The sequence below is a fragment of the Tamandua tetradactyla genome, chromosome 6, assembly GCF_023851605.1.
Source record: "Tamandua tetradactyla isolate mTamTet1 chromosome 6, mTamTet1.pri, whole genome shotgun sequence".
NCBI lineage: Eukaryota > Metazoa > Chordata > Mammalia > Pilosa > Myrmecophagidae > Tamandua > Tamandua tetradactyla.
Genome location: NC_135332.1, coordinates 27,780,027 through 27,799,636, shown reverse-complemented (window position 1 = coordinate 27,799,636; position 19,610 = coordinate 27,780,027). Strand labels below are relative to the sequence as shown.

Sequence of the window (19,610 nt, the reverse complement as noted above, 5' to 3'; positions counted from 1 at the left end):
TTATTTCTTTTTCTGAATTGATGCAAATGTTCTAAGAAATGATCATGGTGATGAATATACAACTATGTGATATATTGTGAGTTATTCATTATATACCAAGAATGGAATGATCATATGGTAAGAATGTTCATTTGTTTATGTTGTAATGTTTAAAAAAAATTAAAAGGGGCACAAATCCTTTCTCTAAAACAATCTCAAAATTACATATTAACATTTCTGGGAAGGTGGCTGGCGTAAGTTATCTTCCCCATACACTGCCATTTGACATGTTACATTTGTTAAAAAGTGGAATACAGAAGAGGAGAAAAAAAGATCTATGTTTTATTCCACCTCTCTCCCTCTGAAGAGTCTTAATACCAGGCCTGAAGTTACCTACCTTACTTCCTATTACTCTCATGGTAACATTTTAAAAAAACCTAAGCTCTTTGTACTTTTGAATTCAAAAGCAAAGGGTAAATTCAAAGCAGTGTCTAAATGCTTTCCTCTTTAATTTCCAATTCACCCTAATACTGAAAAGAGTACTACTTATTCATCTCTTAATGGGACTCTGCTGAGAAAGGGTTAATACTACCTTTGAACAACTTTGGCAATGAAGTCATCTGTGCAGATGAGTGCATCTGAAAGCCCCTTGTACAGTTTACAGCTCACATGCGTTGAATCCTGCACATCCATCACCACTGAAAGACAAGATATATAGAAGATATTTGGGATAGATTCAGTTTCTGGATTTCCAAAAATGATTAAGGGACCAAACTGCTCCCTTGATGGAGGTGCTAGCCACCCATACAACTCACCACACACCAGGGAGTCATTCACAGGGTGCTGAAAAGATATGCTGAAACGGGACTCTGAAAGGGGACACACCTCAAACTGGAGAAGCCCAGGAGAATCTAAAAGGCAAAGAAGAGAATAAAACTGACAAAATATACGACTTGAAACAAGTAATAATCCCTAGAGTGAAAAATGCTTTCTCCTTTCTATACCTTTTTCACACTCAAACCTATAAATCATCAAAAGAGATGATAGAGGGAAGGAATCAAATTCTAAGGAATCTGCTAGTTCACCAAAACAAAATTTATAAATTTATCCGAAACAAAAAAGTAAATAACCTTTTAATTTTCTAAAATGAACACTAATTTAATCCTAAGATGTGAAAGACATTGGAAGATGTAAACACTCTGTCTTAAAACTGAATTCTGAAGAAACATAGGGAGCACAGAATAAGAATGAGGGCTGTATAGCTTAATATAATGCCTGGATACATCCTAGAATATATTAAGCAGATAATCAACAAGAACCGGCAAAGTCCCTTGAGGGGTGGGAGAAAAAATATGGAACTATTGAACTTTACCATCAGGGAATCCCCCTGATATTATGTCAAATTTTAGGAACACCCAAATCAATAGGCCAAGCCCTTGATCTTGAGGCTTACTATTCTGAAGCTTATGTAGATAGCTGAGAAGCTTAGCCTACCTATAGGCATGCCTAAGAGTTACTTCTGAAGGACCTCTGTTGTGGCTCACATGTGACCTCACTCTCTCTCTAAACCCAACTCTGTTAAGTGAAATTATTGCCCTCCCCGTACATGGGACATGATATCCAGGTGTGAAAGTCTCCCTGGTGGTGTGGGAGATGACTCCGAGAGGCGTGCCCCGCCCTGGTACCATGGGGTCAACAATCCCATCCTGACCAAAAGGGGGAAAAGAAGTGTAACTAATAAAATATCAGTGGCTGAGAAAGCTCAAATAGTCTAGAGGCTACTCTGGGGGGTCATTCTTACGCAAGCTTCAGTTAGACATTGTTACCTATCCTAACTTGCCAAACCCAAACCAAAACCATTTCAGCCAATTCTAAAGAACACCTAGGGCAATATATAAGATTCTACAAAAGTTCCATGCACTAGGGTAACTTTCCAGACATCTACGATCTCCAGATGGGTCCCTGGACCAGACAAATTCTAAAACCTAGAGGGCCCAACCTCTCAAGAGCATCAGCGGGTTCCATCTTCCTACCCCATATTTACTGACAACCCCTTCCAACATGAAAAAGTTAGAATGGCCATAGCCCAAATGCCCCTAAAGAGTAGGAGAGAAAGATCAAAGGTGATGGTGGTGTTATACAGTGGTCGGATTTAACAAATGAATATGATTGCTGAATCAAATTGCTATTTCTTTTAGTCTCCAATATTTTAGAGCAGTTAGAAGTAAAAACCTAAAATTGTGGAATTGTAACCCATACCAAACTCTGAAATCTGTTGTAAACTAATTGTTGTACTGTGCTTTGAAGTTTATTGCTTTTTTGTATGTATGTTATTTTCACGGAAAAGAAAAAAATTTGATTGTGATGATAAAAAAATATTTATTCCTTCTAGCCTCCAATGTTCTAAAGCAACTAGAAGGAAAAATCTGAGATGATGATATGGTAGCCCATGACAAACTGTGGGATCTGTCCTGTAACTACTTGACAAGTCGTTACAAGAGAAGGGCCAAATTGCACTTGCATATGCTCTATGTCTATCTTCTAAACCTCAAAAATTTCTTATCTCTAAAGCAATTCTTGTTTTCCATGAAAGGTATGTTCTGATTTACCTTCCATTTCTTCTTTTCTCATTGCCTAGCTGTTTGCCCTGATAGATAATCTAACACTGAAGTACATTAGAATTAAAGTAAAAAATTAACTGTGTTTAGAGCAGAAAATCCACATCAAGCCTTCTAATGGTCAACTGTGTCTTAAAAATATGAGCATTCCATGACTGAAGAGGGGGGTTTGGGGAGATAGGGGTGGGTTGGTATGTAGTTCTCAGCTTTCTTAAGCCATATGATTAAGTTCTCCAAAATGTACTTGGAACTAAAGCTGGGAAGCACTGTCCCAACAAACTAAAATTGAGATATATCTTTTTATATATAGAATTTATATCTACCTTGATTTATATACCAGATATAAATCAAGGTAGATATAAATTCTACCTTATATATCTGCTGCAAGATAATAGGCCCTAAGCTATCCAGTTATATCACTGTGTGTGCAGTAAAATAACGCTTAACTCATTGCAATAAAAGAGTAGTTCCCAAATGCCAATCTACAGATCGACTCCACCAAAATCATTTGCAGAGCTTAAACTACCTTCCAAACCCCTTCCTCCAAGGTTCTAATTTAATCCACCCAGGTGTGGGAGCCAAGCAGCTATAGATTTAAAAGCTCCACAGGTGAATTTGATGTGCCACTAAATTAAGTGAAACATTGGAGTAGCTGGTTTCCATCTGCCAGGATATATATCAAAAGAAAAGGCAGTACCTTCTTTCAGAATAGTTCTTTTGACACAGCTTCCAATTAGGGTGTTATAGGCCACCTGGTGTCTGATCAGATTTAGGATAAGAGGAACTCGACCAGGATGTTGAAAGGTGATTTTGCTTATAAGGGTTCCCTGTAGACTTCGGCCATCTGGAAGAGGAGCATCCTTGTTGAGGAAATAGCAGTGCTGCTGGCCTGGAAGAGCCTGCACAAAAAGAACAAAGCAACCAAATTCTAATAATTCACCCAATGCATTCCAGTCACAAAACTATCCTGAAAAGAAAATCCACTCCTCAAAATTCAGTAGCTCCTAGGGAATAATAAATTGCTTGGTAAATTATTTTGTCAAAATAAAGTGTCAATGGCTGAGAGATTCCAAACAAAGTCGAGAGGTTATCCTGGAGGTTATTCTTATGCATTAAGTAGATATCACCTTGTTAGTCAAGATGTAATGGAGAGGCTGGAGGGAACTGCCTAAAAATGTAGAGCTGTGTTTCAGTACCATGTTTCTTGAAGATGATTGTATAATGATATAGCTTTTGCAATGTGACTGTATGATTGTGAAAACCTTGTGTCTGATGCTCCTTTTATCTACCTTATCAACAGACGAGTAAAACACATGGAATTAAAATAAATTATTTAGATTGAAATGCTACTTTCAATGATCAATTTAGACTGAAATGCTAATTTCAATGATCAATTCAGTGATCAATGAAAGGGAGGGGTAAGAGGTATGGTATATATGAATTTTTTTGTCTTTTTAATTGCTTTTTCTGAATTGATGCAAATGTTCTAAAAAATGATCATGATGATGAACATGCAACTTTATGATACTGTAAATTACTGATTATATATGTAGAAGGGAATGATCATAAGTTAAGAACGTGTTTGTTGTTATATTTTTTTAAAAATTGAAAAATTAAAAACAAAATTATTTTGTTAGCTGATGTTACTAATGCTGAAAAGATCTCATTAGTGAATGCTCCATACTAATGATTTCCTGCCCTAGCTAAAAAAAAAATTATCTCAGAAATCTGTAAAACATTTGTGTATTTTAATAAATATCTCATTTAGTTATAATGCAGCCAGAATTTGGGAACAACTATTTTAGTTTAGACCATCCTCAAACACTGAAAGCAATTCAAGCCCAGATAAGGTTTTAGAACCTTCCATAAATAACTTATTCATTCTAGCACTTTCTTCTGTGTATGTACTTGAAGGACTTTTCCAGATCATAAACTCATGGAACTTGAAAGAATTAACTAAGAATTCTTGACAGGCACTTTAAGTTTGTAAAAGTTCAGAATATCATTAAGAGGCTTTCATCTGAGAGGCAAACAATGAAATGTACATTGTTGTTTCCTAACTTGGAAACTCACACCCTCTTTCTTAAGTATGTTTGAGAAATTTCTGTAATATCCTGCCTGACTGAGGAAATAGGCCATGATCCAGCATTCCAAGAGTTATCTGACCTCAATAATCCTCTAAAGGAAGAGTCTGACCTCAAGTCCAAACATAACCAACTACATTCTAGCTTCACATGGCCTACTTACCGCATAAAATCGCATGTTGTGATTCAAAGGTATGGGATCAGGGTTCTTTGACAACTCAAACTGAGTGATCAGTTCATAGAGGGGTACATAGGTTGGCTGAGCATCAAATAATGGAATTCCTGGAAGAACAAGGATTGAGGGCACATTTAGGGCAAAACGTTGACGGCATGGTTTTCCCTTAATGATTTCTATGTCCAATCACTCTTTATTCAAAAAGTACATGCTGGGCAGGCCACGGTGGCTCAGCAGGTAAGAGTGCTTGCCTGCCATGCCCGAGGACCCGGGTTCAATTCCCGGTGCCTGGCCATGTAAAACATAAAAAAAAAAATTAAAAAAAAAAAAAAAGTACATGCTAAGCATTTACTAGTTCAAAGTACCATACCATCTATGTAAATCAGTATGAAGCCTACAAGACTGGAAGAGGTCTAAGAACTAAATTTTAAGTTTCCTTTTCACATTTATAGCAAGTGATTATAAGCTACTGATGAACAAAACTCACCTGTGCAATTCTGAAGTTTCTGAACAAATGCTCTAGAAACTGGGATTGGCTGGGGAAATTTCAAGAAGAAACAGGCAGGAAGATCAACACTATTGGCACTGGTGATTGAGGAGAAGGAGGGGGTCCTTTAAAAAAAAAAAAGGGAGTGGGAAGAGTTGGATTTTTACTTGATATGAAAATGAAAAATCCAAACACCCATCCGTAGACATGTATGTATCACATAGAACTTTGAACTTCCTTCTCCAAGTTAATTTTTATTTTCTATAAAATGATAAAATATATATTTAATTACACCAAAACAAAAACATTGTACATTTTTATATATTAAAACACACATACACACAGGCATAAAAAGGTACATTCTACCTAACAATTACATATTTGAATAGCAGGTATTAACTGCAACTTCCTCCCTAGATTATTAATTTCACTGCTAAAATTTTCCTTATCTTTTATTGGCCACCTATAAATGAACTGGACCAAAAAAACTAAAAGAACCAAATGTGCTAGGATCAATTAAACCCATCATAAAAAGTTTACATGCCATACTTCGAATACGAGGTCTTAGTAAAGTCTTCAAGGAAAACTTCTGAAGATACTACTTCTTTCCATCCCATCTCCTTAACTCCCTTTTACAGCAAACCTTCTTTAAAAAGTTAGCCAAATTCATTGTCTCTACTTTGTCCCATTCGTTTATTGTTTTTACTTTTAAAAATATTTTTATTGAGGTATCTTCATGCACAGTACAGTCCATCCAAAGCATAAAATCAATGGCTCACAATACCATCACATAGTTGTGTATTCATCACCATGATCATTTTGAAAACATGTTTCATTCCATAAAAAAAAAATAAAAAGAAAAAAAAACATGCATCCCAAATGTTCTAAGAAATGATGAATATGCGACTATGTGATGATATTAAGAATTACTGATTGTATATGTAGAATGGAATGATATCTTAATGTTTTGCTTGTTGTTAATTTTTTTTAATTAATTAAAAAAAAAAAAAGACAAGTGAACTGGATTGCATAAGCAGCTCCTATACCAAAGTCCTTAAAATTTTGACATTCTTTGTATCTACTACATTCCCTGCTCGGGAAGCAAAACAAATACTGACTTGTGTGCTCCTAGGACACTAACTCCATGTAAGTCAGTTTATGAGTTTATGAGCAGCTGAGCAATTTTTTTTTTAGCACATGAGCAATTTTAACTTAATAAAATGGCACATGCATTTCTTTCTGCTATTTTCCTCCTGAGCAAATAAAAGTACATCAAAATGAAAAAAAAAAATGCACACCAAATCCCTTACCCCTCCCTCTCACTGACTAATAGTATTATAATCTACCCAATTTTTAATCCCCCATTATTTATTTATTGTCCTTATTTTTTTAATTTATTTATTTATTAATTTAAAAAATTAACAAATGAACAAAAACATTAACATATGATCATTCCATTCTACATATATAATCAGTGATTCACAATATCACATAGTTGCATATTCATCATTTCTTAGAACATTTGCATCAATTCAGAAAAAGAAATAAAAAAACAGAAAAAGAAATAAAACGAAACCAGAAAAAAAAAAAGATTATACATACCATACCCCTTACCCCTCGCTTTCATTGATCACTAGCATATCAAACTAAATTTATTTTAACATTTGTTCCCCCTATTATTTATTTTTATTCCGTATGTTCTTCTCGTCTGTTGACAAGGTAGATAAAAGGAGCATCAGTATTGTCCTTATTTTTTACTCAATAGTCTGTACCCTGGATAAAGGGAGGGTCAGCAACAAGGTTTTCGCAATCACACTATAAAAGTTATATAATTATTCAAGTGTCTTCAAGAGTCAAGGCTACTGGAACAGAGCTCAACAGTTTCAGGTACTTCTCTCCAGCCACTCCAGTATACCATAAACTAAAAAGGGATATCCATATAATGCATAAGAATAACCTCCAAGATAACCTCTCAACTCTGTCTGAAATTTTTCAGTCACTGAAACTTTATTTTCTCTCATTTCTCTCTTTTCTCTTTTGGTTAAGAGGGATTTCTTAATTCCATGGTGCCGGGTCCCGGCTCATCCCTGGTAGTCATGTCCTAGATTATAGGAAATTCCCCAGATGGTAAAGTTTAATATTTCCTCCTTTCTCCCCAGTCCCCCAATGGGGCTTTGCAAATACTTTTTTATTCTCTGTCCAAATTACTCTGGGATGTGTGAGGGCATCACAGTAATCTGTACAAACCAAGATCTCACTCCTTATTCAAGGGACCATGTATTTATGGTGTTCAACTGAACTGACCAACAAGTTAAATTAGATAATGTATTACCAAAATATAAACTTTGCATCAAATAAACATCTTTTTCTTTGGTCTTACACAGAAGTTAAAAGTTTTCAAATATAGACTATATCATCATTTACCCTGTATTCTGGTTTACCTTAATTCTATCCACATCAGCTTCATTCATACCTCTAGTCAAAATCTGATCACTTTTTTAACTTTTTAAAATGTTGCTGTATGGGGTAATGCTCACTTTAATTGCTTCAGAGTTCTAACTCTGAGTTTCAGGTATCACACAAATACCCAAAGTTCCAGAGAACAGCCAGGTTATACACAAATAGCTCAGCATGTTAAAATTTAGAAATAACAGTTACAACTCTGGAATACATGTGACTGATAGTTTACAATCTAGGAACCTTTACAATAGGCCTCAATGTGATAACCCATGCTCTCGACTTCAATTCTTCAAATTTCTATACTATAATTAGTCCATATGAGTGAGGCATGATAATATTTGTCTTTGTTTTTGACACTTCATTCACCATACTGACCTCAAGGTTTATTCATATAGTTGCATGCCTCACCTTCTCTAAGTTCTAAACATCCTATTTCTTAACCCCAAAGTATTGAGTCAAACACATATCCTGAAGCACATTCTCCACATTATTACTCCAACATAACCCCAAAGCTTCATAAGTCCTCTACAATAAAAGGGAAAAATCATCAAACCAGCAGCATTAGCACATATTTCTCTTCTTTGTCTCTCAGGGATGATAATATAAGCGGACTTCACAGAGAAACATTCAAATAGATAAAGGACAAATGAAAAATTAGAGAAATTAGAAGGAGAAAAACAAAAAGCCAATCTCTAGAAATTCAAGTTAGAGTAGAGTCACAAGAAAGTAATACTTGTTTTATACTAGGCTTGAAATTGAAAAATGGACTTTGCCACCCTAGAATTATATTTAACTTACCACTTGTTGTCAACTGGATGTGACCCCATAATTAAAGGTGCAATTGGAAGTTTGTACATAGAAGATGTGCCTTCAATTGTCACTGAGACATTCAGGCCCAAAGACCGAGGAACTAGGAATAGAAAAGAAAAACGTTATTTTCTCAACAAATGCAAATTATGGGACTTTTAACATTTAAAAAAAAAGTATGATAGGTTCTACATAATTCATCAGCCATAATCTAGTAATTCAGATATGGTAAATGCCTATCTAGTTTAGAAATGGTAGAAGTTACTTATCTAATGAGTCAGTATTTCCTTTTGTCAATGAGTAAATAAAACAAAACACAGGAAACAATGCATTTTTAGGAAAAATTTTTAAAAGGAAATTTTTTTAAAAGGCTCATTACCGATATTTATTTTTCTCCAACTTCTAAATGTATTTAAGTAGGATTATGATTATGACTGAGTCAGTGATGAGGTTACAAGGAGTTCAAATGAGGTTATAGACTATATCTCATCTTTTGGCATATTAAAGTGCAAAGAAAAAATTATATCCATTACTGCAGTTCTTTAATAGGCTCACTAATTTCTTCACCTTTAAACTAATAAATTAAGATGATTATTTCAGGTCAGATGGTTTATATGTTTTCATTTGTTCATTTTCTTATTCAAAAGCATTTATTAAGCTTCTATTATATGTATATATGTGTATGTGTGTGTATTTAAATAAGCTTGTATGTATATAAATAAATACCTATGTGCATACAAACATAAATATATTAGGAAATAGGGGCACAATTTTTTTTTCTTGGTATGGATGGCAAACTCATTAGGGAGTAGCAAACCAGAGGCCAAGCCGACTCAGGCATTCAAATTTTTCAAAATATTTTTAAAATACCAAACAAAAGCTTCAGCTGCTTCACAGTTAAAATTTTACCATTATTCTCATGCAAAATGATGGGAGATGTAGTCTTATCATCCAGCAGGTCAGAGGGAGAGGCATAGTACTTCAAGTTCATTAGATGACCTATGAAAAATAAATCTCATCAATGCATCTTCATCAGATAAATTACAAAAAAAGTAAAACATTCACATTTCAGCAAACACATACATTAGAAAATATTTTTGTAAATATGAGAAATCACGTTCCAAAGCAGAGTATGAAGTATGACAGAAGTATAAGTATTGATTCTGGAACAATATTTCACTTCACACAATTTAAAAAAAGGGAGGGAGCAAGAAGGCAGGTTTTGACACCTTAGAAATCATTACTAATTATACAAATGCCAATGGAAACTGGTAATTCCCTGACACTGCTTATATGTTTATAAACCCAACATGAAATTGGTAGTACCATCCACTCAACCAAAATTAGACATTTTTCTAAATAAACAAAATATGATCACATACCCCCACTTCTTGGAGTGAGATAGCCAACACTTCCATGAAGAATCTTATCCAAAGGACAAGCATTGGTTGCTTTCCTGCAAGACAAATGATCTGGGTTTGCTTGTATTTAAGCCTGGAAGGTCTCAGGCACAGATGATACTGAATTCAGCTCACGACTCAGTCATGTAACTAGACACACAGGGAGCATATGTTACCCTCAAAATAAAGAGATTTATTTTTGACCATATTTATATTATGACCATATTTATATTATGACCAAATACACACCATTATACTATATGGTGAGCAAAAATTACAGCTAGACCATTATCAGTTGAGATCAGACCTGACAAGTCTTCAGATAAAACCTATGGACTATCAACCAACAGCTGGTGACACGGATACTCAGAAGACGGAACGCAATCATCATTTAGGAAGAAAATGGAGATGAATAAGATTAAGACGTATAATGAAATAGGACCCCAGTAGCCTCAAGGGTAAAGAACAAGGTACCTAAAAGGGTTATACAAAACTGATGCTTTAGCTGGTCTTACCAGTACATAATCGCCATTTTAGATAGATCCTGTTCTAAGGATTGGAGAGCCAAGTACATTTTAGTCTTCAGTTTGCTGGAGAGTAGATGTAGAACAAGAATAGAAGAGTTGAAAAAAATATATATATATATACACACACACACACACACACATACACAAACACTAAAGGGCAATAATGAAATGTCAAAAAACAAACTTTAAAAATAATAGTAATCTCTGAGAGCTAATTTTCATTTCTGTTTAAATGATTAATAAGCAGGTTAACAGAATCCCATGTAGGTTAATAATAAAAATGAAAGTCAGTTACACAACTAATTCTCTTCAGCCTGAAAATCAACATGCTGAAGACATCTCAAGGATTATAGTTTGTCTTCTGCCGTTATAATCCATTAATACAGATATTAAATGTATTAAAATACATAAAACCGAAAATGAGCTATAAATATTTGGTATGAGAAATCAATGAATGAGGTAGAGCAGATTTGGAAAACTTCTAAGCACAAAATGATTTACAGATTTATACTGACTTTTCGAATAAAAGCAAAAAAATAAAAATACTTACTTGTCCCCTGGAAGGTTATACAGATTAACGAGACCCTTGAGGTGCTTAGAGAATTCATCAAAATTTTTTTCCCTAAAGGAGTTCAGGGAAGGAGAAGGGGGGAGAATACAACATATCATTTCAATTATCACCTAATTGTATAGCAATGTGCCAGAATTCACAGTTATTTAAAACTCTGATTTAATAATTTGTTTTAATCTTTTTTCTCCAACCAAAGTATTCTAGAGTCAATCAAAAGTAGCAAAAGAAATCAACATGTTCTCCTTTGTCTATGCCCCAGTTTTCAGGAGAAGGTGCTAATGAACAGTATAAAAAGAAAGTCAAAAAGACCTGATAACTCACATACTAATAATCAGATATGGTTTTAATGAGTCACTTTCCTTCTCTGTTATCATGTAATTGAGATTGGATGTCCTGAGGAAATAAAACTTATGACTGGAGACCTAATGGGAAGTAAGTAAATCCAGAAGCTAGGACACTTGTAGGCATATATGGCAACATTCAGCAGAAGTGAGAGAGAAAATGAACACTAGGAGATCAATAAGAGACCTAGAGAAAAGAGAGTGAGTTCTATGGAAACAAACCTCACATATTCCAAATACTTCTACGACCAGACCCACCCCAAGCAAAAAGAAACTACTACCATGGCCTCTGGCTTTCTCAGACTCAATATTCAGGCTTGGATTCTTAGTCAAACAGGCTTTTATGGACAGGCTTAGAAATTCAACACAAATCAACAATTCTACCTCTCTTTCAAACTTAAAAAAAAAAAGTCTCTGGAGAGTTCTTCCTATAATAGTGCCATGAAGAGAGGAAAAAGAAACAAGAACAATAATATAGTAAAATATATTCCCTCCCCTAAAATTACATCTATACTAAATTAAATTATCAGGTAAAGGTGTATAATTCAACATTCTTTCTGAAGTCAACATTTTCCAACAGGTTTACCAGTTCATACATTGATGCAGTCACCTAATCCAGTTTAGAGCCAGAAATAATGGCTCTATATGGAGTATTCTGGTAACACATTCACTAGACTTACTAATTTAATGAACTCATAAAAAATTATTTTTTATGTTGCATTACCATTTTTTTAAAAGCTGGTTCAAATTTGGTGCATTTGGCCATAAACGCATTAAACTGATGGCTGAAAAGAGTGAGTGTGAAACTTACTTCCTCAATATCAATGCACTATTTCTAAGACATTCCCATGTAGTATCTGAGAACTTTGTTATGTTTGAAACATAAAACTGATGTAATGAGGTTCTCAAATTCCCAGAAAGTTAATTATGGGTTTAAATTTAAGCTTGGACTTTTCGACTCAAAGGAAAAAAATAAGCCATGGAAAAAGCCATGAACTGCTAAAAGAGAAGTCTCCAAAACTAGCACTTGTACTGTAATAGGAATTTATCACATACAAACTTAAATGTAAAACAATTTTTCTCAAAATGTAAGTGGAAAAATGTTCCTTTCATGGTACAGACTCAATGTTCTCAAATCTTCTCTGATTCAATGATTAAGTTCTGTTTGTTTTTGTTTCACCAGTATTCCTAGGGCTAGATCAATGGTTCTCCACCAGGGCCAATTTTGTTCTCCAGGGGATACTTGGCAGTGTCTGGAGACATTTCTGATTGTCACAAGTTGGGGGATACTACTGCCAAGTAGAATGATGGGGACACAGATGCTGTTAACATTCTACAACAGGTAGACACCCTCTTCCCTACAACAAAGAATTTTCTAAGCCAAAATGTCAACAGGCTAGACTGAGTAGGCTAAAAAATCAAGCTAAATATGAAAAGTAAACAGTATGGACCCTGATAAATCTTGGTCGAAGAAAATAAGTTTGTTACTGAGGAAAGGAACTTCTGACAGGTCTCAAACCTAGCTATAAAGAACAGTATTCTACCAAATCAAGGAATATAATGTCATTTGCTCACCTTAATTGCTGTACAAGCTCTGGACAGCTCTGAAATTAAAGAAATTGCATTAAAACATTACACTATTTTAACACCTCTGAAGACATGAAAAGTTTTTCTTTTATTAACAGCACATGCTTTAATAATAAAAACATTAAAACTACAGAAGGTCTTTATATTATGATATCAAAAAGCATCTTCTTTCTATGTGGTAAACCACTGGGTTCAGGCATGAAATTAATAAAAATATATAAAATCATTTATAAAGGAATAAACTTTCAGTAGCTTGTTTAAAACATCAGAATCTCTTTTTAGTGCCATCCTTGGAATCCAAATCCAACTGTCTGGTTATACAACATTTTACATTTATTTCGGTTACAGGGTTTTTCAGAGAAGTTAGTTATGTACAAGATTATCTATCCTATTTCATTATCTCTTTGAGGATAGGAACCATAAATTATTTATTTTTGTATCCCCAGCACCTATTATTTAATTAAGGCTCATGTTTGTTGATATGAAAAGGGTTCCACTGGTGTTTCCACTTGTGAAATCCCTTAGATGATGTCAGAGATGGACCCACATTATTCTAAACTCCATTCTATAGTTACTCATGTTATAAGCCCATCACATCATCTCTACAGTGGCTCATGAAAAAACCTAAACCCAAGCTATCCAAACCACAATAGTTCAATTTTAAATTAATGTCCCTAAGTAAACCCCACAGATTCCAGTGAAATATCAACAACACATACCACAGGATTCTCCCCATGGTGAGCCACTTTTACATCACAAAGCTGTCCTGCAGGATCTAACTGCACTTCCACATAGAACATATCTGACGTGATGTAACATTCAGTGCCACTGGCACTGAGATGAGAGCCCAGTCTAGCAGGAACAAATCAAAACAAAAATTAATAGAAGACAAATAAATAAAACCACCCAAAGTCAACACCAAGTTAAACATCTCTACCTTTAGACAGATTACTTACCCATTCTGTCTTGCTATAGACTCCAAACGGTCAGTCATTGCTGGTAAAGATGTTACTATCAAAGAGTAAAAAAGGGAAATCAAATCACAAAGGATGTTTCAAATTACTTACATTATACTTTTCAAACAAAGAACATCCTAAGGAGCATATCTGTCCTTCCAAAGCCAAACACAAATTCAACAGTTCAAATGCTTATAATAAATAAACAATTCAGGGCGGGCCGCGGTGGCTCAGCGGGCAAGAGTGCTTGCCTGCCATGCCGGAGGACCCCGGTTCGATTCCCGGCCCCAGCCCATGTAAAAAACAAACAAACAAACAAAATATAATAAAACAAGAAAATGTTTAAAAATGTTTCCCTTTCTTCCTCCCTTCCTTCCTTCCATCCTTCCTTCCTTCTCTGTCTTTCCTTCCTTTCCTCCCTCTCTCTTTAAAAAAAATAAAAATAAAAATAAAAATAAACAATTCAAATGCTTGTACAACATTCATTAGTAAGTAAGGCTTAGCTATAGCCTAAGGTAATAATAAGTGTCGAAGAAAGATACTGAAAACTCACTGGATCTTTTTCCTATTTTTATCTTTTTTTTTGCATGGGCAGGCACCAGGAATCAAACCCAGATCTTCAGCATGGCAGGCGAGAACTCTGCCTGCCGAGCCACCATGGCCTGCCCAAGACAAGTTATCTTTAACTTAAATAAGACATATACCTGCTAGTGCAAGAATAAGGAAGATTAATATCAAAGCCAATATAAAAACAAATACTCAGCTAAATTGGGTTCACGTATTGCAGATCAATGTAGAATCTGTTTTACTTTCATTTCCCCAAAAGTAGAATTTAGTAAGTATGAGCATGAATAATCAAATTTATGATATAAATATGTTTGCTTTCCAAAAAAACATTGTCCAGAGACACTGTAAAATCTTTTAGAAAGAATTAAAATGTCCATTTTTTTACTAAGCATTAATACAAGAGAACCTGTGAAGGAAACTCTCCCCTGCTATCTTATCATTACCTTTCATCAATTATGTTTTAAGTGTCTACCAAACCACCAAAAGAAAATCAAAAATAAATTTCAAAAGTTCAAGAAGGGGCTCATGTCAACTCTGTAAATGAAAGCAAGAGAAATACCTAGAACAGGAAGTTAACTACTTCAATTTGTATTTCTAGTTCAAGTATAAAACAGTACTTCTTAAACCAGAGATTTTAAGAAATCAATATACTTCAAAGGTGCTTACAAACCTTTAAGAGCCTTCTGCAGTGTCTCCAAACAGCTGACCAAATACTGGTGCCCTCCAGAACTCATCACAACCCTCTTCTCCTGTATCAAGTGGAAAAATATTTGAGGCAAAAATTTACCAAACCAACACGGCATCAGGTAAATATATACCTTATCCAAGTAGTACTATTTCAAGATAGTCTATAAACTCTTAATTGTTACTTTGTCCATTCATATGCACAAGGGCAGAAAAAGATACCCCCAGATCTAAAATAAGATAATCTTTGGAGAAAAATTGGAAAGAATCAAATGCAACAGATGAAATTAGCCTTTGTAGATGTGACTATACCTCTAGTCCATTAAATGGGATAGTACTGGAAATCTGGCAATTCCTAAATCAAGCTGAACTGCCTGTACTCTGAAAAATATAATCAAACCTTAGCAAACTAGATTGTACTCTGAAAAATACAATCAAACCTTAGCAAACTAGACTGAAGCTGAATTTCAATCAGCTGTTTAAAACTCTCTCTGAGAAATAATATTTATACAGAAAAGGAACTCTCAAAGAACAAAAACCCCTATCCAAGAAGAGACTTGTCTTTACAAAACATTACAGTCTCCAGAAAACTGAATAGTTTTATGGTACAGGAACAGTTTAGCAAACTTTTCCATGCCTTAAATAAATCCATCTTTCTTTGTTCTAATTCTACCTTCACAAACATGTGATTAATTAATAATCTATCATCTCTTGTACTTTGAATAGAGAAGGGGATACCGTGCACAATGGATACTGTCAGTATTATGGTAACTGCTATAAGTTAATTAATTGGCATTTGGATTTACATGTTAAACTACCGTGATTTGGTTAGTATGTCAGTTGTTGATAGCTCTTTAAAGTCTTGGCACACCATTAAAAATTAGGCTTCTGAATCCGTAAAATGAGGAGACAATGGAAGCAATGATTACTAAACCAAGATACTGGTTTCCAAAGAGAGGGCCTGAGCAGCCATCTTGAACTCCTCTATCTCACTACGTCTTTCTAATGACAATATCATCAATAAAACAAATTATAAACTAGAATATGGCTGCCTTGGAGTATAAAAAAATGACAGTCTCTTAATTCTCAGTCTGGAAAAATTGCTATTAATTTAAGACATTAAAAGAAAAACAATCTAAGTATACAAGCCTGAGCCAGAAGACAAACATGCAGTTGCAAAATTTACAGTTACAGAAATATTTCAGCGACACATTTTCATATCCATTATTTCATTTGATCATTACAATAAAACTTACATAGAAAAGCAAACTATAATATGTGCCTCCATTTTCCAGATGAGGAAACTGAGACTCCAGAGAGACTGAATAATTTTCCCGAAGTCACAAAGGTAACACGTGCTGTAGTCTAGACATCAAATACAGGTCTTCTGACAGCAAATTCATTACTTCTGCTAATGCTATGCCACTAACATGCTCATTTTAAATGTTAATATATCTATCAAACTGAACAACATAAGAAATGGTGAGGTGACGGGGCAATTTCATTGAAATATAACATGGATAGAAAAGTACATGAATCACATGAACCATCTCCATAAATTATCACAAAGTGAACACACCCATACAACCACAGCCCAAGTCAAAAAACAAGTTTTCCTACATCACTGCATATTTTGACTACTACTGGAATCAAATGCATGGCCTTTAACATCCAGCTCTGAGACTGACCCTGTCTTCCACATTACTGGTTAAGGGCTTCCTGTACTGGTGGTTGATTCAGGGGAATGAAATGCAGTACTGTTGAGAAAGAATTTGACAGACTGGACAGGTGTAAACCCAGAGTTCACCTTTATTAAGAATGAACCACACACACACACACACACACACACAAAAGAATGAACCACAACCTCTACTAACAACATAGACACTGTGAAAGTAATGTTACATTAGAATCAAGGAGCTTGAGAGGAATTGAAGAATAAGTTATCTTTTTAAACCAGTGTATGAAACATGACCCTCATGGGTACATTTCTTAGCACCTCTGCCTAAAGTATCCCAGTACTATAACTCACCATGAAGAGTATTTTAAAAAAAAACCTGCTTCCCAGGTAGAGTCTAAAATTGAGAGCCACCAATGTACTCAGGTGTTTTATGTTAAATAAAATTGAAGACACACTATAATAACTAATTTGAACAAGTCCACATGGGGAGCCAATCTTATTAAATAATTCTCGAAATGCAACACTTAACCAATTTTACCACAATCCTCACCATGACTTGACGCACAAGTTTAATGGTTTCACTCCAAGGTCTATTTTGGTTAAATTTTGCATGGAGGCGTTCCAAAAGAGAACTCATCTTACTCAGCTTTTCCGACTCTACAATATAAATCAGAAAACATCATTAGACACTCTTTTATCAAGACTTTGCAGCTTTTCTTGCAAGAAAACTCCATACTTCATCCTGGTAAGAACACATTTTAAATATTTTTCATCATTTACTTCAAAACAGAGAGAAAATATTTTTAATAACAGGAAAACACACATATTATGGATCTAACCTAAGGAACACCATAGAACAGGATTGCTTTCTATTCAAACTTTACATGGGAACCAAAAGAAGAGTCATCTCTAATCATGTTTCAGGATCTATCCTACAATTTAGCAACAGGCTCATTTCATGGTATGCATGAAATCCCTGGAATGATAAATGTAGAGCATACATTTGAACACGGCTTTTGCTATGGCTAGTTGCTATTCAATGTGAAAATACTAACTTCCTTAATTTTCTGCATAATTTTGAGACATCAGTTTGTAGGTGTAATCAAGAAAACAGGCTTTATTAGCCATTCAGATATTTCTTATTTCTTTTTAATTTCAACTAAAATTACATCAATAGGGAAGAGATCAATGATCAGAGGATGAGTTTCCAGCACAAGAGAAAGTAAACAGGAGTGTCTCCTGGAATAAGTGCGTGTTCCTCTGCCCTTCAACCATTCTCTAGTTCTTGAGCTGCCTCTTCTGAGCAAGGAGCTGTGCCAGAGACCCCTGCAGTTGTAAAAAACACACAAAATCCCCAAGATAAAAATATATGAGGCGGTGTGGATAAATTAACGTGGAAGTGACCATCACATAAAGCAAAGTGAGATATGCTCTTAAAAACAGGACACATTACTATTGAATACAAAGGAAGAAAAGTTCACCATTGGTTGAGGGGATGTTACAGAAAAGGTGGCAGCTGATGTTGGTATTAAATGATGAGTAGAATGTTCTCAATTAGAGTTAAGGCAATGGGAAAAGATCTTCTAAATCAAGACTCACACTCCTTCCAATGCCCTCTCATCTTCTGGAAAACTGGCTCTTGGGCTGTTTCAGTCAATTTATAATTCTGAACACATTTTTGTCAAAGCCTACTTTCAAGCTTCTTTCTTTCAATCACTATTTTAGGTGCAAACTAGGCAAAACTCCTGCCTCACAGTTTCCATTTCACACCTGTCATTCCTCTGCACCCAAGGAGCAATACTTTTCTTTCTTCAAAAACACACCCCTCTTTTGCTTTGAAAAGCCTAATAATTAACTTTATTGAATGCATAAATCAACAAAAAATTTTTGAGCAACTGTTATGTGCCAGGGACTACACAAAGATGAGTAAGGCAGGGCCTCTGATCTACAAAGTTCAAAATAAAGTAGAGAACATAAGCAAATACTGTGAGCTGGCCGAACTGCAAAGACAGCATTTGAACTGGAGTGCAGATATTTAGAAGGTCTGAGTAAAGTAGCACAGAAAAGTTGTTCCTCAACATTTCTGTGTTAGTCTGGCCAATGAAAGGATGAAATTCAAAGCACTTAAAAAAACATATACTAGCATAGGATCTGACATTCTAGGGAAATGCCAATTTAGGCTAAAAACTGCCCTTGAGGCCCAGCTGATTGCCCCAGCTGAGCACGGAAACTCAACAGAAGTTGGGAGCCCCATTACCCAAAGTCAGATCTCCACCATTATCTGCAAAAGGAGAGTCTAAAACTCACACACATCCCGCCTCCGGGACTCTGAGGAGTGACCCCCGCAAAACATCGGCCCCTAGCCCCTCACACAGGCAAGTCCTTCCTGTTGTGTCCCATCCCTTCCTTTTCTCACCCTCAGTCACTCACCCTCGGTTTCCCCCTGAGCCTTCATCCTGGCGGCGGAGAGGGCCTGAGTCCGCCGCACGAGCAAATACGCTCTTCCCCACTACTAAGAGGGAAACCGAGTTGGCTCGGGCTTCCGGGACGTAGGGCACCAGCAGACCCCACTCCTCCCGGGAAAGCTCAATCCGAAGTCCCCGGCGGCAAGAAGAGAAGGGTGCTCGCGGCCGCCGCCATCTTCCCCAACGGAACTTCCCAAAGATCGCGAGACTAACCGGGATCC

The 19,610-nt window shown here is 35.5% G+C and overlaps 1 protein-coding gene and 1 long non-coding RNA gene across 3 annotated transcripts in view; one reads left to right on the top strand and one right to left on the bottom strand.

The window, feature by feature from the left end:
• MED1 (mediator complex subunit 1) overlaps positions 1-19,610 on the bottom strand; it is a 26,726-nt gene extending 7,116 nt beyond the window's left edge. The window contains exons 1-16 of one of the 2 annotated variants that reach the window (XM_077164536.1): positions 19,355-19,610; positions 17,475-17,581; positions 15,230-15,308; positions 13,993-14,047; positions 13,756-13,888; positions 13,025-13,053; positions 11,088-11,159; positions 10,526-10,600; positions 9,993-10,066; positions 9,520-9,609; positions 8,602-8,713; positions 5,344-5,468; positions 4,845-4,963; positions 3,295-3,496; positions 795-890; positions 572-677 (exon numbers count right to left, since the gene is read on the bottom strand). In XM_077164536.1, the coding sequence (XP_077020651.1) occupies positions 572-677; positions 795-890; positions 3,295-3,496; positions 4,845-4,963; positions 5,344-5,468; positions 8,602-8,713; positions 9,520-9,609; positions 9,993-10,066; positions 10,526-10,600; positions 11,088-11,159; positions 13,025-13,053; positions 13,756-13,888; positions 13,993-14,047; positions 15,230-15,308; positions 17,475-17,581; positions 19,355-19,379 (1,499 nt within the window). In that variant the 5' untranslated portion in view covers positions 19,380-19,610. Of the gene's footprint in view, positions 1-571; positions 678-794; positions 891-3,294; positions 3,497-4,844; positions 4,964-5,343; positions 5,469-8,601; positions 8,714-9,519; positions 9,610-9,992; positions 10,067-10,525; positions 10,601-11,087; positions 11,160-13,024; positions 13,054-13,755; positions 13,889-13,992; positions 14,048-15,229; positions 15,309-17,474; positions 17,582-19,354 lie in introns of those variants that run through there. The other variant, XM_077164537.1, reaches the window with a different exon arrangement.
• On the top strand, positions 10,306-17,076 carry LOC143687515 (uncharacterized). The gene is made up of 3 exons (XR_013177559.1): positions 10,306-10,480; positions 14,588-15,365; positions 16,539-17,076. It is a non-coding gene; the product is annotated as an uncharacterized LOC143687515 (long non-coding RNA).